This window comes from Schistocerca piceifrons, chromosome 1 (genome assembly GCF_021461385.2).
Source record: "Schistocerca piceifrons isolate TAMUIC-IGC-003096 chromosome 1, iqSchPice1.1, whole genome shotgun sequence".
In the NCBI taxonomy this organism is placed as follows: Eukaryota; Metazoa; Arthropoda; class Insecta; order Orthoptera; family Acrididae; genus Schistocerca; species Schistocerca piceifrons.
In genome coordinates, this window is record NC_060138.1 from 1,105,580,143 (window position 1) to 1,105,604,122 (window position 23,980).

Consider the following 23,980-nt stretch of genomic DNA (forward strand, 5'->3'; position numbering starts at 1 on the left):
GGCCACTCTAGTCGAACGATACCGTTACCCTGAAGGAAGTCATTCACATGATGTGCACGATATGGGTGCAAATTGTCGTCCATGAAGACGAATGCCTCGCCAATATGCTGCCGATATGGTTGCACTATCGGTCGGAGGATGGCATTCACGTATCGTAAAGCCCTTACGGCGCCTTCCATGACTATCAGCCACGTCGGCCCCAAATAATTCCACCCGAAAACAGCAGGGAAGCTCCACCTTGCTGCTTCGCTGGACAGTGTGGTTAAGGCGTTCAGTCTGACCGGGTTGCCTCCAAACACGTCTCCGACGATTGTCTAGATCAAGGCATATGTGACACTCATCGGTGAAGAGAACGTGATGCCAATCCTGAGCTGTCGGTACTTCATGTTGTTGGGCCCATCTGCAGCGCGCTGCATGGTGTCGTGGTTGCAAAGTTGGATCTTGCCATGGACGTCGGGAGAGAAGTTGCGCATCATGCAGCCTATTGCGCACAGTTTGAGTCGCAACACGACGTCCTGTGGCTGCATGAAAAGCATTATTCAACATGGTGGCGTTGCTGTCAGGGTTCCTCCGAGCCATAGTCTGTAGGTAGCGGCCATCCACTGCAGTAGAAGTCCTAGGGTGGCTTGAGCGAGGCATGTCATCGATAGTTCCCGTCGTTCTCTTCATGCTCGAACGACATCGCTTTGGTTTGCTCCGAGACACCTGGACACTTCACTCGTTGAGAGCCCTTCCTGGCACAAAGTAACAATCCGGACGCAATCGAACCGCGGTAATGGCAGTCTAGGCATGGTTGGACTACAGATAACACGAGCTGTGCACCTCCTTCCTGGTGGAAAGACTGGAACTGATCGGCTGTCGGACCTCCTCCGTCCATGCACCTTTGAGCGGGTTTAGTGACATCTCTGAACACTCAAAGGGACTGTGCCCGTGATGCAATATCCACAGTCAATGTCTATATTCACTAATTCTGGAAACCGGGGTAATGCAAAACTTTTTTCGATGCGTGTATTTCTTTACTTACATACAAATCAGAGTAATAGTATATATATACGTTTTGTAAAAGTTAACTGACAAAGACAGCATGAAATATATCCCTCGTTCGCGATCAGACAAAGAAAAAAAGCACGTGGCATCTACCAATTTCAGTTCTGCCATCTGGTGACAAGATACCACACTACGAAGAAGAAAGCAGCTGTCAACTGAGCCCAGCTAGAGGATGATGTGAACTATATTGTCTATTAAAGGATTAAAAAATATGTGAAGTGAGAAATTGATTGGAGCTGAAACTGAATTTTACACCGTGAGTCCCTCTATACTTACGTTCTCCTTGACTATAGCCCCCACATAAAGTGGTGCAGCGACTGACATCAGTGTCCCGATGCTACCAGTAATACCCATCATCAGGCCAGAGAAGTTTGGTGCGATGTCGATAAGGTTCATCTGGTAGCCCATGATACTGATACTATTAAAACCGACGGAGACAGTCAGCAAGATCACAGCTGCCGTTGGGTCCTCCACTGAGATGAAGCTGAGGGCAACTAAAGCCGCGGCTGGGATCCAGTAACCTGGAACACCCCCTGAATATTACTTTCCCAATTCAGAAAAGATAAATGTGACTTTATTAAAGAAATTAATGATGCCTATTACGCAGTGCATTAAGTGATTTGTCTCAGATGTAACTTCTCGAAGTAGAGTTCTTCACTTATATTCGAGCTGACTTCCTTCTCTGGCAAATAATGCAATACATTTTCACGGATATTGGATGATCGGAAATGTTTCAGTTTGAGATCCGAGTCTTACATGTACTGAGCCTTATCTCTAATCACCTGTTGATGTTTTTAAATACTTCATTAAGTGTTATTTCATTTTTTATTGTTTTTATGATGTCATCTACTTCTATGTTTGGTGGTGTCAGTATTTTTAACTTTATTTCATCCTTTTGCTTACAGCAATTGCATAACAACTCATATAAAATTTGGAAATTTGTGATAAGGTCTTATGGGACCAAACTGCTGAGGTCATCGGGCCCTGAGCCTACCCACTTCTTAATCTAACTTAACCTAACTTACGCTAAGGACAACACACACACCCATGCCCGAGGGAGGACTCGAACCTCCGACGGGGGGAGCCGCACGGACCGTGACAAGCCGCCACAGACCGCGTGGCTACCCCGCGCGGCCATCTCACATAAAATTTAATACACAGGGGAGCGTGTTCTACCTTGGAAACACATTTCAGACGTTTGCCTCTAGCCAACCCTATAATAGAACTTTAATATATTTTCTTATTCCATTTTAACAGATGACATTCAGTGTGTACGTGCTCCATTTTTTGCTGAAATTATAAAAATTACTTCGGAAGTTAAGGTTTGTCCAAATGTGAAAATATGTTCCATGGTACAACATGACTAAGTACCTGAGAACAAATATTTGATGGAAATTTAAAAGCGCTGCAAACGAGAAAATCTTTTCAGTGTTGTATTTAACAGTCTACCTGTTGCATTATTACTCCGACACACACCAATAATCAAATTAAGCAGAATTATTCTCAAAACGGGTTACAAGGTAAAGGTAATACATTTTGAAATAGAAACTATGGGAAACTACAACCAACTTCCGTTTTCAAGACAGGTAAAGTTCTTAAGATATTTAAAAAAATTAGCTCATTTGCAAGTATGGCATGTATCATGTTAAAAGACCTTCTGTTTCAAGGTGGAAGACGATGCACGAACACCGCAGTATTGCTTAACTGTCAATATGGTGCATTAATAACTCTAAAAATATACAGCATTTTACTCACCATAAAATTCTGTAGCTGAAGAAGTAACAATATATTCCAAAGAGCTTTAATATATTGTACAGCACTTAAATGAAAGTAACGAGAAATATTTACAAATGCTGTGCAAAACACAGTCCTTTACCTAACAACAACAAAAACTGTAGAAACTGGCAAAAACTGATTATGGCGACCTGTTGCACCCTTTCCTTTATGTGATTTTAAAATCCATCACAAGACTGAAGTACCGAACAAAAAACATCGTGTTTTCTTAGGTACACTATCCTCACAGTACAACACTCTCACCTATTGATCTGCGTGTACCCTACTGGTCATTCTAACTGCAGCATCATGGAGAAGGCGCACAACATATTTAAAATGTACATGAAGTGTACTGCATGCTTGGATATGCTAATGATAACGTTTCAGGGCAACAACCTAAAGCAGCTAGGAAGAACATCATCCACTTGTTTGCGAGTACACGGTTCGAGTCGGAATTATACAGAGGTTTATCGTTCTGCGATATTGATGCTCGCGTTATTGGAATCCCACAACTGTCATGCGAAAACGTAATTGATGGATTCCAGGATCCCAACGACTCCACACAACCAGCGCCCGAGAAGATAGACATCTTGTTCACTTGACCCTGAGGGTCGTACAACCATCTCACGTAAGATAGGAAATAGGTTTGCTTGCAGTAAGAAAGTACCTTTACTTTCATTCAGTTGTATCAGCTTACGGAATGGCGCTACATCAATAACAAAGAAGCACTGTGTTAACTGTAATACAGTAGAGTGCCCATATTTGTTGCTCTGATAGCATCAGTGTGAAAGGATTCGAGTTATCTAGTTCCACCACAACAGACAGGTCAGGGCCAAAAATAATCCCATTCCTTGGGGTTCTGATCCTCAAATGAGGGGTGCGGTTTGCCACTGCCAGGGGCAGAGGCTGCTAGAGCAGCACCTAGGGAGGCCAATGTGGATGGGGCACCATCTAGCAGACCACTCATATTCGGTATCTGTACGGTGGGCGTAGTGATCGTATCTGTAACCTTTAGAAGGTCGAGTCCACTGGTGGTCACACCTACTCACTTCGAGCCCAGGCACTCTTGGGCTCACCAGTTTTATCCAGCTATGCCCAGTTTAACCACAGATTCTAAACCATGATGCCAAGTCCCTGATGGACAGGACTTGGAACTGAGTCTATTACTACTAGTGTCAGTGATTGGTCACACCACGTTTGACAAGTAACATTTTGATTCAGATCCCCTATTGCACATCTCTAGGCACCGAGAATGCCCATTACCCCGAAACCATGGACAGAGCAGGTTTCAAGCAGTCATGTAGTCTGCGAAGGCGCTCAGATATTAGTATACCACATGTAGACCAACACCTCAGAAGACTACCCCACCAGTTAACCCACGACTTCCTTGCCAGAGCAGATTCTGCACCAGAAGAACTAACAATATATTCCAAAGAGCTTTAATATATTACACAGCAGTTAAATTATAGTTTGTAATAATTACAAATGCTGCACAAAACACACAGAGTTTGGAGTCTAGTTCATACCATCTCATGAACCTCTAATCGCTGTCCCAACGTTTACCACTTGTATGTACTAACTACGTTTGTGAGACTCCTCTCACTGTGAATGATGAGTAACATATGAGGTCTTCGACATGAGCCTTTATCCTAGCAAGCTAGGAATTTCGTAGATAAGAGGCAGTTTTAGGGGTAATCGCCACCCAGTTGACAGGGTGACAATCTGGCCACTGCACACTGGCACTCCGTTACTGACGACTCCCACATTGTGTAACATGGCCGACATCTCAAACGATGGCTCTGGCTGGTTGTCCTAGTTCCTCATGGCGGAGGGGGGTATCAGGTGTGCCCTAAGAGGACGTACCTTCATCCGTCGGCTACAGACCCGACTGGTGGCGCAAGGTAGCACCACCCAAGGTGCCATGTGGGCCTTAATTGCAGCCTTGTCAGTCACCACGCCAGGGCGAAAAACCCAGCTCATCCGCTATAGCCTTCCAGCAACCAACATGGCAAAAATGACCAATACAGGGACACCCTGACGACCTTCGGTAGCAAGGTCACCATTGTTGTAGCTTCCCTTGATTCGACAGCAGAGAACTGTGCGCCGGCAGTGGTGGCACCAAGTCGTTCTCCGAGAAGGTCCTCAGTTCTGTCCACGGCAACACGATGGACGTATTGGTTTGTGGTTACAGCCTAGCATCTGGCGCGATGGTATGGCAATACCATTGGGTACACTTCACTATCAACCCTGGTTGCAGCTAAATTGCAAAAAGTTTTAAGGCCAGGCCGCTAAAGTTTTTTCGACTGCATCTCGAGCCAAGAACAGCTCCAGATCTTTCGCCCATTTAAAACATCCGGTCATGGGTTTGTGAGAAGCAGGCTCACCACCGCTCCTCAGTCACTATGATGACTGAAGCACCATACAGCGACATACCAGTCTCTGTCATCCTAGCTCACTTCAACTCGATGTCCAGCTCGGTCAGAACAATGTTGCTGTTATAGCAGTTCTGAGTATTAAATTCCACACACTTTCCATCCTTAAAATCACCTACAAATTGAATCATGTACTGGACTGCGTGCTCAAAGTAACAAAAATTTACATTATTTGCAATAATTTCTTGTGTTGCAAATGCTAATGTATATTGAAATATTTCCTTAGCCGAAATTTAACTTATTTTTTACATCTTTCCTTAAGTCATCACATGCATATACGTTTGGTAGAAGCATCTTTTGCTCAGATTGTGCGGTTCTAGGCGCTTCAGTCCAGACCGACGCTGCTGCAACGGTCGCAGGTTCGAATCCTGCCACGGACATGGATGTGTGTGATCTCCTTAGGTTAGTTAGGTTTAAGTAATTCTAAGTCTAGGGGACTGATGACCTCAGATGTTAAGTCCCATAGTGTTTAGAACCCTTTCAACCTTACTCAGATTGTCACTATAGACAATCAAATAATTTTAATACTGTGAGACCTAAGTTTCTCCCGTGGTATACAGTGTTCATACAACTTACGGGAATACAACCGGGTGACGCCGTCGACAACGGCCGATATTTTGACAGGATTGCAGAATGCCATTTTCAAGATATAACTGCAGCAAGTAAGCGCTGTGCAAAGGAAATCAGAGAAACACCACACAGATAACACAGAACCGCACGCTGTAAACACTAGCGGCATCACACAGTCCACAGATGACCGACGTCAGGAGTTATCGACAGTGAAATTAACCAGGCACGGGTGAGACAACATTAATTCACTCCCTCTCATTTTTGACAAGGGAGAGGACAGGGATCGAACAGAATTTAAAGAAAAACTACCATATCTATTTATAAGATAACATGCTAATTTGATTTCAGTTGCTTCCTTAATAACACTTTTCCAAGAGCTGGAAGTGAATGCTAGAATCTCCATTTTGTTATGTTCCATATAATGACCGGTGTCACGACAGTGTTCTGCAAGGGAGATTTTGTAAGCGTGTTGTAAGCGTGTGTGCCGCTTATGTTCAGTACATCGGTCCTCCACAGTGATAATAGACTGATCAATATATGATATGTCACAAATGCAAGGAATACGGTAGACGCCCGCCTCATGTGTTACGGAACCTAAAAGGACCCTGGTCTTAGATCATAGTCGGAAAAGACATTTCACATCACATTTTATCAAAATACGACCAGTCCTGTTCGAAATGCTCCTGCGTAAGGCAAAAAGGTTGTAGACTTCGGTGCCACCTCGGTATTATCATCACTCACCCGGTGAACAGCTGGTCGACAGCGCAACGCACGTCTGATCTGTCTTTCACTGTAACCATTCTGACGAAAAGTGACTTCAAAAACATGTTCAAATGTGTGTGAAATCGTATGGGACTTAACTGATAAGGTCATCAGTCCCTAAGCTTACACACTACTTAACCTAAATTATCCTAAGGACAAACACACACACCCATGCCCGAGGGAGGACTCGAACCTCCGCTGGGACCAGCCGCACAAAAAAGTGACTTCAACATGGGCTAACCTGATTTCGTCCCCGACAGACTCTCAGGGTCCGAGATGGAATGGTCCCTAAGAACTAAGGTACGAAGCACCCTTTCACGCTTAGCCGGATAGTGTCAGCTATTACCATGTAGATAGAAGTCAGTGTGAATAGGCCTCCTATAAACTGCATGTGGATCGAATTCAGTTACGCTAAAAACTCATTTTCACTGTCATGAGGCCAAACAACGGAAGTATCGCCTATTATCTGAAAAAAAAACGCGCAGGTATCAAAGCTGCCGATTCGAAGGAACGTTCCTCGAAGTCCTGCATAAACAAATTGGTGATATTAGGTGACAACAGGCTTTCCATTGCAAAGCCATCTGTCTGCTCGCATTGCTGGTCATTCAATAAAACGTAAGTGAGAGTCAACATATGTGGAAATAGATTCGTCAATTCAACACCAAACCTAACCTCAATTAACCATAACGAATCGACACAGGAACGGGAATGAAGAGAGAGACCACTTAAAAACTTGTATTGTATTGTATGGAACTGGGTACCTAGAAACGCCGTAGAGGCTTCTTCCCCGCCGTAGCCCTCAGTGGTTCACAACCCCACAACAGGCTACAGCAGTCCACTCACCCCACCGCAGCCCCAAACCGAACCCAGGGTTACTGTGCGGTTCGGCCCCCAGTGGACCCCCTCGGAACGTCTCACCCCACACGAGTGTAACCCCAATGCTTGCGTGGCAGAGTAATTATGTTGTAAGCGTACGTCGAGGAAGTGTTTGAGCAGCAATCACCGACATAGTGTAACTGAGGCGGAATACGGGGAACCTGCCCGCATTCGCCGAGGCAGATGGAAAACCACCTTAAAAAACATCCACAGGCTGGCCGGTACACCGGACCTCGGCACTAATCCGCCGGTCGGATTCGTGCCGCGGACCGGCGCTCCTTCCCTCCCGGAAAGCAGTGCGTTAGACCACACGGCTCACCGGGCGGGCTCATCAAAACTTACTTGAATAACAGATTCATTCAAACGCATTCCATCTACTAGACGTAAGAATTCCGTCGAGCTCTTAAAGTGATGCTCACACAGGCCTACCACAAAGCTAAACAGAGTAGCAAGGTGCTTTGCTACATGATATGCCGAAGTACCAACATTACTCACAATCCGGCGAAAACGTTTTAAATTTACTCACACATCGTTTGCTTGGTGGATTTGTGCTTTGAAAATGGCAGGGTGTGCTCCAGTCGAAGTATCGGTGGTTGTCGACGACCACCCAAAGGCATGCACCTAAGTTTTTGGAACATTTTCATACTATTTGTCGTAATTGCAATTGTTATTTCTTAGTAACTATGACGTAAAAAATGTACTTTATATGTGAAACCCTGCTCCGACGTAAGACAGGGCCTGATGGCCCTAATCATATCAGCTTAATAAATAAATAAACTTTTCGACTTTATTGGTAATTTTCCTTTCTTGTATTTTCATGACGTATTGTACGAAAAGCAGTACATACTTATCTGCACATACTTCTTACCAATGGAATTGGCCACCTTCCTCAAGGTCCCCTTGCTAAATATTTCCTTCTTCTCTACGCTGTTGATGACCCAGCTGAAGGCAAGACTCAGGGCACAGTTAACGACGTAAGGCAGTGCAGAAAGTAGCCCGTTCTGCGAGAACACACAGAAACATTCAGGTGCAGAATGGGAGCTTCTTCTTGCATTCCACAAAGTACCTCATAAATCAAAACGTATTGATAACACGGTACTCAAACCTAAAGAAACCGTATATTTACACGATATATCACACTGAACCAAAGCAGGTTCTTTATTATTATTGTCATTTTTTATTGTTATCGTTATTACCATTGTAGTAGACTATCTAAATTTTCAACACTGATACGTGTTGTCTAACGCGGAAAAATTGCCACAAGACACAAAGTAATGATTGTTCAAGTTTAACAGTGATGGAGCCTCAAAGAGATGTCAGTAGCACGCTCAACTCAGTCATCTTCAATGATCTCTATAAATGAATGGGAATCACCTCTGTACTGCGTTTATGAAGCTCTGGTTTTCATTCGACACTATTTCATTTTTTTAATTCACACTGGTCTTTAGTTCGTTCGAGCAGTCTCTAGAGACTAAACAACTCGTAACGAAAGGCACTTCATCTGTCGACCATGAATCAGTCTACCGTAGCCAAATATAGGAGTACCCACCACTAATTCCAAGCACCGTCCCAGAAATTAGTCATGGAGGCCGTGCGGCTGACGGATCTGTACAATGTGTACGGAAGTGTGATCCCTACTGAACGAATTATTCACCTGTGAACTAAAGTTGCGTCAGTTTCTCAGTCTCTAAGGAATCCATGGTATTCATTGTGGAGAGATTTACCTCACCACGTTAGGCAAGTTACACGTTACCTCTGCTATGCTTTTCTGTTGCTCATATGTGTGGGATGAGTTAGCCATCAGCCTCATTGGTGGCCTAGTCTTTACCCCGAACGGCGCTTGCATACTGGATGTGTCTATAATGTAAATGGGTCTGCATCTCGTATGACTAATCCTGTTTTTATCATGGAGCTACATACCTGCGGCATCTTGATCAGCAGATTACATCCGGGAAATTTTTTAAAGAAGTTCTAAAATGTCCATTTGTTGGTCATTTAGTCTTAGCTGGATCCTCGCCCTCCCCCCCCCCCCCCCCCCCCTGGAAACCTAGGAACTTTCCTCCAAGGTTTGCGATCACTGTATGGAATCTCAGATATTGTAACGATAGAAAGCATACAATCCTGGTCTGTGGATAATATGTTATACTCTCGTGAGAGAGTGCTCCTTTGGTAAACGGAGGTGAAGTATTGTTAACGAGTGTAACTGCATTATTATTGAAGAATTTTTTAAGAAAACTGAGTCGCGTCCAAAAACTACATTTAACTGTGCTGTGACTACGTCGAATAATATCTTCTAGACCACAAACAATAGTAATCATGTCTCAGGCAATTTTCTTATCTGTAATCTTTCAGTAGGGTAATATTTTAGACCACATACTTAAGTACCCCCAGCCTTCGCCATTGACACTCATGGCTAGATCGAAATCCAGTTTCTAGGGCGACGGATAGGTCGTCGCTGGCCTACAAATTAATCGCAAATATTACATAGTTCTTTACTGTAATTCCGTCACAGTTCCGTTTCATTAAACCGGGAACTAGTTTCCAACCGTCAAGTTCATTTTAAAGCCAAGCATATTAAAGCTGCACTAATAGTGCATGGTTAAGCGACAATCACTTCACACATAGGTATTACACATGTGATACACAGTGACATGGAAGACAGACGAGTTTCGTAATGTCGACGTCTTCATGACGTCTACATAGTAAAACTGGTCTGACTTCCATGTTACTGTGTATCATGTGTGCATTACCCATGCGCAAATTGGCTGTCGCCTAACCAAGCACTATTAATGTAGTTTTAATAAGATTGCCTTGAAAATGAACTTTGCAGTTCGAAACTAGTCGCCAGTTTAATAAAACGTAACAGTGACAGAATATTATCCAAGTTAAAAAAAGATGGTATTTTAGGACCTTAAATGCTGGGACTGTCCCGTATCGTTACACCATGCCAAATTGTCTGGACTTTACAGGTGCATTTATTTATTTATTTACACGTCAAGTTCCGAAGGACCAAATTGAGGAGCAAAAATCCAACGTCATGTAAAGTGTCAGTACATGAAATTACAAAATAAAAGTAATAACAGATAAAAATAAATACTTATAAACACGAAAAAAGTCAATCCATAAGTTTAAGTAAACGCAGTCAACAACACAACAAGAATCAGCTTAATATTTCGAGGAACTCTTCGACAGAATAGAAAGAGTCACTCTTGAGGAAATTCTTCAGTTTCGACTTGAAAGCGAGGGATTACTGCAAAGATTTTTGAATTCGGGTGGTAGCTTATTGATAATGCATGCAGCAGTATGCTGGACACCTTTCTGCACAAGGGTTAAGGAAGCCCGATCCAAAGGCAGGTTTGATTTCAGCCGGGTATTAACTGAGTGAAAGCTGCTTATTCTTGGGAATAAGATAATACTGTTAACAAGAAATGACAGTAAGGAATAAATATATTGAGATGCCAATGTCAAAATACCCAGACTAGTGAACAGGGGTCGACAAGACATTCGTGAACTTACTCACCTTATTGCCAGAACCGCCCGTTTCTGAGCCAAAAATATCCCTTTAGAATGGGAATAGTTACCCCAAAATATAATACCATACGACATAATCGAATGAAAATAAGCAAAGTAGACTAATTTTCATGTCGAACAATCACTCACTTCAGATACCGTTCGAATAGTAAAAATAGCGGTATCAGGTCTTTGAACAAGATCCTAAACGTGAGCTTTCCACGACAGCTTACTATCTATCTGAACCCCTAGAAATTTGAACTGTCCGGACTCACTAATCATATGCCCATTCTGTGATATTAAAACGACAGGTTTTGTTGAATTGTGTGTTAGAAACTGTAAAAACTGAGTCTTACTGTGATTTAGTGTTAGTTTATTCTCTACAAGCCATGGACTTGGGTCTTGTACTGCACTATTTGAAACCGAGCCAATGTTGCACACAAAATTCTTTGCTACCAAGCAAGTGTCATCAGCAAACAGAAATATTTTAAGAGTTACCTGTAATACCAGAGAGCATATCATTTATATAAATAAGGAACAGGAGTGGCCCCAACACTGATCCCTGGGGTACCCCCTCCCCCTCCTTCTCCCCCCCTTACTTGACTGTACCCCACTCAGGCTCCACATCACAGCCATTCTCATTATGAATAATGACCTTTTGCTGTCTGTTGCTAAAGTAAGAGGTGAACCAATTGTGAGCTACTCCCTGTATTCCGTAATGGTTCAACTTCTGGAGCAATATTTTGTGATCAACACAATCAAATGTCTTAGTTAAATCTTCCACCAGTAAAGCTGTGAGGACGGGCCGTGAGTTGTGTTTGGGTAGCTAAGATGGTAGAGCACTTGCCCGCGAAAGGCAGAGGTCCCGAGTTCGAGTATTGGTCAGGCATACAGTTTTAATCTTCCAGGAAGTTTCATATCAGCGCACACTCTGCTGCAGAGTGAAAATCTCATTCTGGCAGCAAATATGGTTGGAGAAGAAGTTCTGATCAACAGCAAATTAGACCGAATCTAAGTCCACTTCACTAACTTGCCTTCGATAGTTTCCAAGAAAAATAACGGCCTAGTGGCGGTGGACGTTAGCCTGCCAGTTCTGGTGCAGCTCAGGTAATGGGGAAAGGGTTTCACACCAGCTAGCAAGCCTAGTCGACCTTCCAGGAGGTAGCCAGGAAAGGGAAGACCACATGGTCACAAGGAGCAGGGCTGAAGGATCCATTCCAAACTAAATAGATGGTGTTAGGAGGACGGCCTGATTTTTGGAGCTTAATGCATTTAATAAGCAAACCATCCACCCTGTTCCAGCAACTCCGATCAGGGGTTCTCCACATCTATAGCACCCAACCACAGTAAGAGGTGACTGGGACAGCAGTCGTTGCAAGGAATTCCAATGTTCCACAATGACAAGCATCCACTCCTAGGCATACACGAGGAGGTAGCAGCTCAGGTATCAGAAATTTGATCCCTGTGTTGTCTATGGGCCCAACCAAAACGACACATAACGACCCCACCACATGGACTGGCTACCATACTGGCTATATACCACTGAAGGAGAACAGAGGCGAGGAAAAGATGGACCAGGTAGTAAGGTCATGCGCCGAAGACACAATGTAAGATATTCTTCCCAGTTGGCCAACACTGCGGAGACAAAATTTAGCCAACTAGCCCATGTTATGGAGACAAAATGTAGATGAGGAGATAAGAATCCAGAGAGGGATCAAAAACGCTGAAAAGGTAAGATGAAAAAGAAAAGAAAACATGAAGAACTAAACCACAATCAGATTACGTGGACCAACGTAAGCAAGGACCCCGAGAGAGGAGGAGGGGGCAGAGCTGAAGGATTGAGGGCAGGGTGGGAGGGGCACAGGAAAGGGAGTTGTGAATGCAGCCCAGAGAAGAAGAATGGGCCGCAGTAAATCGTGGCCTCGTATGCACCGCACAGGAAGACACGAACGAACTGTGAGGGCCCTAGGATGTTAAGAATTTGTTCACATGTGTGTCGGCAAATTCGGAGTTCCAGCTCAGTGATCACGGATCATATTCGACAATTTGACTGCTCGCTATTTACCGAGATCATAAAACTCATCCGACATCTCCTAACTAAACAGTTCTAACACCATCCTGCGAGCAACAGGATGATGGTATGACTGCATCGAACACTCTAAGCAGCGCTTATGAGCCACGAAAGTAGCTGCAGCGACACATTTCCTCTCGTATTACTGGATTTAAGGACGGCCGCAGAAACCGATATTAACCTGGCACCGAGTCAATTAGTGTATGAACAACAAATTCGCGTTCCCACCGACCTTACAAAGAACCAAGAAGCGACGACACCCTCGTCCCACACACTGTAGGAATTCGCATAAAAACTGAGGTACTCAAAGCAACGACTCATTCCAGAAGCACCAGCCCATCACGCGATCAAGTAGACGTTTTTACATCTCTAGAGTTGTTGCAGAACCATATCGAGTATTACACAGCAACTCGCACACTTTTAATTCTTCAACGCTGTAATTCTACAACACTGCAGAAAGAGCAAAGTCTGCATACGTTATAGACGAAGAGCTTTAAGAGACGCCACATGCGCCCCCCCCCCCCCCTCCGCCAATTTAATTATACCAAGTGAGCAGCTTACAGAGGACAACAGCACCACAACTTCATCGAACAGTTCCGTCTCCGTCAGATTTTATTACATGAGCAAGTCGGAGAACCAAACATACTGATCCGAACATACTGCGCACAGTGCTCTCTCACCCAGTACGGCCATACAGGGTGGTTATAATCAAAACTTCTGCTACTTGAACCACTGTAGGCAGAAAAGTAGTTACCATAGGGGTACCCAATTTCGTAGGAATGACGTTCAGACTATGAGCTGCGTTGTTAGCAGTGTCAGTTTCACGACTTGCAGTCAGGCGCCAGTGCTGGTTCGGCGACGTAGGGTTGAAACACAAGCAACAGTGTGCATTCCAGTTGCAGGCAGTCCACATGGGTCTGGACAGGTGAACAGCAATTTTACTCGTAACACTATCAAAACAACAGCAATAGTGGTGCTGTTCTTCAAGGGTGTTGACACATTGCTCGTGAGGTCGTTCGTTTACTTCACCACACATCTGGGGAAACGCGAATCATAAGTCGATCGTTCCAAACTGCATGGCTATCAACATGACTAGATTTGAAACCGTGTGATTTCTGGTTGTGTGGTTTCCTGAATGAGTGGGGGTTTATCGAAGGGTCACTAACCCGCGTTGGTGGTTGAAGATGAGCATAGCGAGGAAGGTAGCCAGCATTCCACATCAGATTTTTCGGGCAGCAGTAGAGCGCTCTCTAGTGGGGTTCCACTCTATCGTGAATGTAGATGGTCGTCGCATTGTGCAATGTTTGCAGACTGGAACGTAAAACTGATACGCATTTAACAAATGTCACCCTGTCATGTGGAAATTAATGTGTGTTTCTTAATGGTTTTTCCACTATTTCTCTTCCGCATGTCCTTACAAATGTTTTCACAGACTTTCATTGTCCTTCAATTACTCGTTTTTGAAGGGAGCCCTCTCAAGCAGCGTAGGTTTGATAATAACCACCCTCTATTTCCGACGGACACTCAGAGGAACCTCTGCCAGCGATACCTAGTTCAGCACCTGCTCAGCCGCCACCTGCAACCACCTACCACAACGTAGTTCCAATTGAAATGTCGGAACTTCCCGGATATTTCTTCACATGAGCACGGTGACAAATAAGTCCCAAATTCCCTTCAGTCTCGGTCGCGCCCCTGATTCCGGAAGCAGACTCTCCTGTAATCGACAAATAAACAGGCCAGCTATCGGTCTACATTTGCAGAGACCGTATAGCACAGTTGGTAACGCAACTTCGACGCAGAAACGGCCCAGCTGTGATCAAACCCTTGGCAGTGTCGCACAGTTGGTCACTCGTAGTTCCACCCCTGAAAGAGTGACTCCTAACTGTGTAACTGCAGGTAACCAGGAGTGAAAAACTTTTGGTATGCAGATTAATGCCAAAAAATTATCTAGCAGTAGTCTATCGACTCTTTTCATCATGGAGAACACTCCCTCGCATCTATTTTCACATGACGTAATGGTGTCAGAAGTAGAGTGATGATCAGCAAATTCATAGTTTTTTATTGTTTCAACAAAGAAATTCACTAAAAAGAAAACGACAACGAAATTTAGGAGAAATAAGGCGTGGTAAAAAATTGCTGTTTTGAAGATCGCGCCGCAGCTCGTTGTGTGAAGCAGTCGACACTGCTTGTATGTTTGCATATCGCACATAAATCGAGAATTGTGACTACTGAAACATTCCCCCTCCGTTTCTGGCGGTGGCGCCGCTGTGGCAACCGCAGCTTTGGTGTCTCCCTCTGGTGGGAAAGGGGAAAGGTTGCCTGTTCACGTGCATTTAAGGGGTGCTATCAGCTCGGCGGTTGGTCAGTCGGAGTTAGTGTCTGGTCAGTTGGTCAGCCGGGTCAGTGTTGGGCATCAGTGTCTGTCTGTCGTCCGGAGTGCAAGCATGTGTTAAGTCGCCAGTCTGCTCGAGTTTGTTCAGGCAATGGTCATTGGCGGTTGGATCGATCGGTTGGTCGGTCGCGCACTGGGACACAAGATGACTTGTCCGTCTTGAGCGTCGGCGCATGTGAGGTCGCCACGCCAGTCCAGTGGCCCGCGCCGTGTAGCGAGGGGTAGTGGCTTCGCGGCCGACACGACAGCAACAGGAGTCAACCGACGACATCGGTCTGACCGGCGCGAGCTGCGACGCCGTGAGACGGGAGATCGGCGCGCCTTCCTGCGTCCGTTGAAGCGGCTGGCAGCGGACGATTCGGGAGAGCGTTTTGGGGGTGCTGCGCCAGGTCTTCGCCAGACATCGCAGTTTATTATAAGTTAAGTGATTCTTCATATGTTGCTTCATTTACTTGTTAAATTCTACTTGTTTTCTTCGTCAGTCTCTCGTCCCCAGCTTGCTCGTCTGTCTCCCGTCCGTATTTGTTGGGCAGTTAGTGTCTGTCTGTCTGTCTGTAGGTCTGCCGTACGTTAATAGCTGCCACTGTCATGTTTGTCGGATCCTGTATTAACGAATTTATTGCTTGAAGTGTAACGGCCGAATTCCTGAAATATGTTTTTATCTTGCCTACCATCTTGAGAGGCGGTATATGTGTAATGTAGAGCATGTTGTATATTTTATGTAAGACTGCATTTCATGGTCATTTTAGTACATAAAGTTGCCACCCTCCCACAGTAAGAGTTTTTTTTTCTTTCAAACCAAGTTGCACCTTCGGTGGCAAGTTAATTTTTTTAAATGTTAGTGTTTTGTACCATTTCTATCCCTCCTACGGGGTGCATAGTTTATGTGCTTGTGTGAGTTGTTAAAATTTTTAGTTTAAAGTAATCTGGTGTGTTGCAGATTTGCACCAGTGTAGTCTTTCAGAGCTTGTTGTGAGCAGTCGTGACTACGGCCGTGTCAAAAGGCAGCGGCAAGGTTCTCAGCCCGAAAGCTCATACTGTCAATATTTGTTGTTTCTGTCTCTGAATAAAATTGTAACTTGATGTTTTGAGGATGCTTTCTGATTATAATTTTAAATCTGTTTAAAAAAAGGGCTTTTAGAAATAAAATTTCCATTTGTTGAAAGAAATTTAATTTGTTTTCATCAGTTACCCAATCGCAACTACTTCCACGCTCACATAGTGTGATTAAATGTGTTAATGTTCTTGATGAATCGTTCGTAAATGAAGTAAATTCTTAAGAAAAGGTTTTGAAAGTAAATGCACGGTTCAAGAATGTTTACCCAGCTTATATAGGGTATTCCCATGACAGCAACACTTGAAGCATTCAACATGCCCCAAACCGTCATAAAACCCGCAAAATAGTGGACACCTTTCGTAATGCCTTCAAGATAGCTCTTAAACTCATTTACTTACCTGCAGGTATTACCCCTCGCCATCCTTTTTACTGGAAGTGCGGAACCCTAATGAGGTATAGACCCGGAGAACAGTGATGTCCCAAGTGACAACACCATGAACAAACATGAAAAAGTTGTTAAAAAATCGAAATACGTTGAAGCACTTATTTGGATGCTATAGTAGAGGGACAAATGCAAACACAGTCGCAGTTTGATACGGCATACGGCTTTACTACACGACACAATTATGCCATTATGTGATAAGTTATCGAAGCACTCAGATAAAATCGCAAAACTTCTGTAACAAAGAAATTGTATAGATAAGGTTTACCAGTCTCACCTTGTCTTTCGTGAGATGTATTACTAACAGCTTTAGTCCAATTTGATTGCCTTTTGCGAACTAACAAATTCATACGACTGAAACAGAAACACACATCGATTAACCCCCCCACCCCCCCCCCCCCACCCCCACCCCACACGTACCGCCCTGCAATGTCATTAGAAGCCGGCTGCAATCATCAGAAATTTCAAAAACAAAGAAACACCGACCGAATAGGCAGCCGTGTCATCCTCAGCCTTTAGGCATCACCGGAAACGGAGGTGCATGCGGTCTATTTCCAGGCCGTTGCCAGTTTTCATGACCAATGACGCTACTTCTCAATCAAGTAGCTCCTCAACTGGAATCACAAGGGCTGAGAGCACCCCGCTTGCCAACAGCACTCGGCAGACCAAGACGTGACCATTCCATGTGCTAGCCAAGCCCGACAGTGTTTAACTCCTGTGATCTCCCAGGTACTGGTGTTAGCACTATGGTAACACCGTCGGCAATTAGAAATATCAGCAGAACAAAAACGCAGTTCTGACCAAATAATATGGTTTATGCTCAGTTCAATGAGCCTCATAATGACCATTAATTATCATCACTTGTTATTTGGTCTATAAGGCTTCGATTAATAACATCATCGTCCTCTGTCGACGTGCACTGTACTGTGAAGAACCAGACTGCCTATCAACCATCAACACTGGTAGCTGCCACGGCCAAGTAAAGCGTTTCGTGCTGAACCTGAAGTCATCTTCAGATGCCGGATACTGGTGATAAAACTCAGCACCCACACAAAGTATTCCCGTGCCCGAAAAGAGCTTGGCCAATACCTACAGATTTCATTTGTCTGTTTTGAGAAAGTGATATACTGCCGAACTTGAACACCATTTCTTGTGTCCATCTGGCCCATAGGACCTCATTTCTATGCTCGACGAGGGACAACAACCGACTCGTCGAGTCAGTGAGTTATCAGCAGTAGCTGACATATTTTCTGATTTACGCATTTACTCCGGTCGGTGCTGTAGCTACAATCTGTTCCTCATCTTGCCGCACCCACGGGTCATTGCGCTAGTGTGGCCTCTTATGTCCCTAAAAGCACGATCATAATTCGTTCTGCGTTCTGATTATAGCTCAAGTAACTCTCTCACAGTAAATGTCAGAAAAATTCTCATGACGTCACATGAAACACACACATCAAGTCCAAAGCAGCTGACGAAAGTGGTCCCATATCGTAAATGGCTATGTGCAAATGGAGGCATCCAGCTTAGCGTACCAACCTCAAGCCTTCTTCGTTAACTTGTTTGAAGCTCTCACAGCTCGTTGCACTGTAAAGGGAAATCATATTTCAACTGAGGAAGTGCTAGGAACAAATTACTATTCGTTCCTGTAGGTTCGTAAATTAAATTCTGCAAAGTATGCACTATTACCGCAGCATCCAACTATGACTACTCCTACAAGATACTAAATCGCTATTGCCAGTAGAGTTCTGAATAGCTTTTATCATTATATGTCACAAGAGAATCTACTAGTCCTTAACTCTGGGAGTTTGATCCAAAAGCAAGACTTGCCCATTGTTAGGACCTTTTCGTACCTTTTACGTTAGCAAAGGCTATCCGATGACTCTTGTCATCTCAGTGTACATCGTATTTGGAGCCAGTCAACACAACTGATACAATTGTGACGAAACAGTATGTCATATTCATCATCTCTTGGTACTTGGAATATGAAGCTGAGAAATTCTGCTGTCCGACTGGAATGCTGAGGACTTCGCATAATTACCGTGCCCTACATCCACAAACAAATAGACGACCCTAGAATTAGAAATTATAACTTTCTGAAATTTCGTAAGCTGGCTTTCTCTCTCAAAATGGCGCGCAACTTTGTTTATATCTAGGACATGTTTATTTCACTGCATCGTTAGAAGAACGTAAGCTAGAGATCTGGAGCTGCAAACGTTGGTGGACCGGATTGATTTCATAATGATTCAGTCTTTGATTGTCGGTAACAGTTTGGATAATTTACACAACATCCATAATTTTTCCAGACTCATTTATAAAGTTACGAGCAAAGTCTAAAGCACCTCAGAGTACTGATATGTGAAATGGATCAAAGGGTGGAGAAAACTCTCTATAATCAGTTCCCCAGTTAACAACTTCCGTCACATATTTTACACCCAAGTACAGTTGATGATGTAACCTATTTTACTTACAGATGCAATGTCAAATCGAAGAACATTACTCAGATACGTTGGTATCTCTGTCAGGAGTGTGTAGTATCCCCAGCACAGCGACATAGTGGCTACTATAGAAGCAAATACGGGCAGTGATGTGAAAATTGATATCCACGGCGTTGGAAACTTCTGTAAACAACATACGTAAAACAGCCTCAGTAATAACATATTCAATAAAAGTACGTATATCGTAAAAAATAAATTGTATCCTACCTTTCGTTCACGAGAGACGTCCTTCCAAGATTCTTCAATATAAATAAGTTCTGCTCTAGAAATATTCTTATGTCCAGAAGGGGTATTCCCTCCAAACCAGAATAATATCATTCCCCAAAGTATGGAAAGTCCACCAAAGAAGTAGAATATAGATGGCCACCCAAGAGCACTCTGAGCTAATGCTCCTGATATAATCATTGCTACTACTGTGCCCAGCTGATCACCTACAGAAACGTTAAGAAAACAATATCATTATAGCTTCATTTTGAATGGGAACAGCTGATCGTTCCACCGTCAAAAGAAAATGCATTAAACAGATTAATATTTATTCAAATCACGATGCCGTCGAAACGAACTGCTTGCAAAGTTATATGTCTTCAACCACGTTGTTTCTCAATAATTTCTTATTCGCAAACCATACTGTACTCCCTAAATTAAAAGTACAATGCCTGAGACACTCAAGAAAATAGAACTCTATAATTGATGGGTATGGGAAAATATAATGGTAACGTACATTAGCTACAAATGGAGATATGCAATTGAAAAAGTTTAAAAAATATTTCATACATAAATTATTAAAATTTTATTATTAGTGCAACTCGTAGTCACTGTACAATATCTTAAGCACACATATCAAGGGAAAAAGTACCAGCTTTGAGTTAATAATGTCCTGAACTCTATCTTCCCCTAGCTGTGGCGAACATATTATGTGGCATACCATTGTTTTCCTGCAACAAACACATGACAGCTGAAAATTCTTACATTTCGTCTGCAGATGCAACTACATACTCACCCTCATTTGTAGATGTCTTCTTAATTTTTATTGCTTTGTAGAACTTGTTATAAATAGGTGGTATCCAGTTCCGTTCAGATATGGGGTCTTGTTCCTTCTTAGAGCCAATTGGAACTGACCCAGAACACTTCTTCTGAAGACTGGTTCCTTCTAAGATTGTAGGGCAACCTCGTTTGTGTAAACTGACTTTCTGTCAGTTTTCCCCATGCAATTTATTTGATACGAACAAGATTCCTGGCTCATCTGCATCGAGGAGGAGCCATACAGCGTCTCGTAATAACACGTTGTGCCCTTCTACTGAGATATTCTTTTGAGTAAATGTAGATCTCATGTCACTGATGCATACAAAATCTTCTGATGACGTAACATGGACACAAAATGGTCGGTTTTGGCCACACTTCTTCAAGGTGTCCACCAAATCTTGAGAGGCATATACAAACTGCACATGTAGGCGAACATACTGGGCCACAACAGCAATCGCTTGGCACCATGAGATGTCTAGGAAATGGGAAGTGGTGCTCAGTGGTGGAGAATCTTCCTTTTGCTATAAGCAACATTCAAACAAACACAATGTTGCACTTTTTGTTTTGACTTGAGCAGTTGTCTGAAATTGCAATGAACTTAATCCCTCGTGTATTGTGCTCTTCAAAACACTTCCGTAAGCAGCTGCCTATTTCCTCTGAGCCCCTTGATGCTACCGTTTCACCCCCAAAGAAAGAAATGACCTGGTGACGAATTACCGGGAGGAATGCTGAAGTTATATGTCTACAGTTTCCTCTTATAGAATATTGGACCTGTAGAGAGTATAGGAGTGGGCAATGCCTGTTGTAGATCGAAAGTTATTAAATGAATGTCTTTAGCAAAAAGTGCCGTCTCTGTTTGCACTTTTATATTATCTTGACCTGCATGGGCTCTTATGAGATGTAATTCCTTCTGTATATTTATTTCTCTTAATTTTTCCGGGTCGTTGAATTTCATTTGAATCGCATGTTGGACAAGTATCTGATTTTGGTAATTTGAATGAAATATTTAAATCTTGAATGAAAATGCGATGGTACTTATAAAAAGACACAGGCCTCGCTTTGGTATCAGGACAGTATTCATCTTCATAATAGGTGTAGCAACTTCGTATCGAATATTCCATCAACACACAGAATTTTTCACCATTGTTTTTTCTAATGTATTGACTTTTGTATTTTGGAATACCTTTTATATATTTTTCGACAAACTGCACGTCTTCCTGTGAGTAGGCACGTGGTCTATTCTTGAACCAAACAACTAAGCATTTTGTCTATTGAAGCCCCACTGTTCCAGAATGACTTGTTTATACTCTGTATGAGCTTCTCCCCAACCCGTTCAAACATGTTTTAGAAAATTTGCAGGAAGCCCCAACTAAATTTCTCGCCTGGACCACTATACCTTCTTTTGTAGTATACTCAAGTACACTATTCCTTGCAAGTTTCTTCTGTTGCTGTTTCTTCACTAGACTTTTACTTTTTCTTGATGTTTCCATTGTGACGTCTTTAATCCCAGGGTTGGTTCTGTTGCGATCGTCTTCCTTCTATTAAGAAAAAAGTTTTGTATGGATAGTGTAATATTAAAAAAGTGCTGCTAACCAATAAAATGGTAACCCCATAAGTAATAAGGTGAATAAAATATTAAGCCACAAATACGAGAATATTTCTTTTTGTAAACATCCCATGATTTACTGAGGACAATGTAGTTGCATTGAAAGACGTGTTGACTCTATATTCGTATCAAGATCTTGTAAAAATATTGAATATGTAAATAAAATACGTAGCCTAACTAGCTAGCACAAAGATAATGGTAGCCAGCAAATAATAACACGATGTGGAAACAAAACTTACTTGACTTGCAGTAGAATTAATATAAGCAGAATCTTCTATCTCCTCATTTAAATTGAAATCTGGATCATTAATGTCATCATCAAAACAGTCAGAATCACTGGAATCACCACACAATTCACTTAAAATTACAAAAATATCACAACTTCCTTCGCTGCGATCTGCTGCTGCCTTCATTTTGAATTTGTGAGTTACCATTGTTTCTCAGCGGCGTATGTGGATTCCCACAGAAACAAATCAAGGTTGTGCTACCATTACAGTGAGGGAACTTCTGATATTTTTGTAATTTTAAGTGAATTGTGTGGTGATTCCAGTGATTCTGACTGTTTTGATGATGACATTAACACTCTAGATTTCAATTCAAACGAGGAGACGGATGATTCTGCTTATATTAATTCTATTGCAAGTCAAGTAAGTTTTGTTTTCCACATCATGTTGTTATTTGCTGGTTACCATTGTCTTTGTGCCAGCTAGTTAGGCTACGTATTTTATTCCCATATTCAAGATTTTTACAAGATCTTGAACGAAGATAGAGTCAAAACGTCTTTCAATGCAACTACATTGTCCTCAGTAAATCATGGGATGTTTACAAAAAGAAATATTCTCAGTAAGATGAACTCGTTACACCACCTAGCGTAGATCAGGGTTACCATTGTCTTACTATACTAGGTTTGAAAAATTCAAATTTGAGGGTTACCATTGTCTTTCTCCATATTTTGCAGCTGCACAATAGTAGAATGTTTCTCATACTTTTCACTGAGCTAGTAAAAGATTTCTCAAAACTGCCCATACATCTTTCACTTGCGTTGAAACTATATACACATAAAACCGTTACAATCAAATTAAATAGGCATACTGAACATACGTCACCTGTGTAAACAGCTGTTCCCAAAACATCACTTTCTTTGGGTGGGATCCATTTTGCCAGCAAGGAATGTGTGCATGGGAATACGAAACCCTAAAATACCAAGGAAACGTATGGTAAGACAAAATTTATGGAAAAAGAAACATCGCAACAGTACTGTCATTACCAGAGATGAAACGGATAGCTCTTTGGCGGGATACCAGTTGTCCGGCCGTCCTGTTAGCTGGATGTTCAACCGATATTCAGTGGAACAATTTCAAGGAGCATGTCGTAACTTGTAGAGTGAGCGAGACCACAGAGGTCAGGTGCAGACAATCCGGCAGATTCGGGTGAATTCGGGCATTGTCGTTCATGAATGAAGCGAACGAATGACATATCGATTGAGTGATTCAGCTATTTGATTTCTTAAAAAACGTGATTTCTTTTAAATTTTTGTAATTTGATGTTATATCTGAAAATGATTTGTTCATTGGAAGTTGAATCATAAAAATTCTCATCGGTAAAGGAGAGACCGGCCGTATGGTAATTGAAATTTTTCGTAGTGGGGAAGTAAAAAAAGTAGATAAGTAACAACGAACTAGTTTCTCTTCTTTTATTTTGAATTGTTTTATTACACTGATCAACAAGATGTTTGCCCGTATAAGTGATTGCTGATATAGTTAAGTGGGTTTCTGTTTATCGAATATTCAGTTTATTTAAAATTGTTTGGTATACGTACATGTTTTTGCAAAGTGTAGTTATAAGAAACCACTTAAAGTAATAGAAAATATCTAATATACCTTAAGCCTAATGACATATTGTTTTTCTCCAATAGCTACTTCAG

General features: G+C 42.6%; 1 protein-coding gene across 1 annotated transcript in view; it reads right to left on the reverse strand.

Annotated features, from left to right (window-relative positions):
- The window catches only part of LOC124777980 (vesicular glutamate transporter 2.2-like), a 93,055-nt gene that overhangs the window by 20,695 nt on the left and 48,380 nt on the right, over window positions 1-23,980 (reverse strand). Inside the window, exons 3-8 of the mRNA XM_047253547.1 lie at window positions 22,296-22,392; window positions 21,847-21,988; window positions 19,635-19,858; window positions 19,401-19,550; window positions 8,329-8,461; window positions 1,324-1,568 (exon numbers count right to left, since the gene is read on the reverse strand). Coding sequence (XP_047109503.1) covers window positions 1,324-1,568; window positions 8,329-8,461; window positions 19,401-19,550; window positions 19,635-19,858; window positions 21,847-21,988; window positions 22,296-22,392 — 991 coding nt within the window. The remainder of the gene's footprint in view (window positions 1-1,323; window positions 1,569-8,328; window positions 8,462-19,400; window positions 19,551-19,634; window positions 19,859-21,846; window positions 21,989-22,295; window positions 22,393-23,980) is intronic.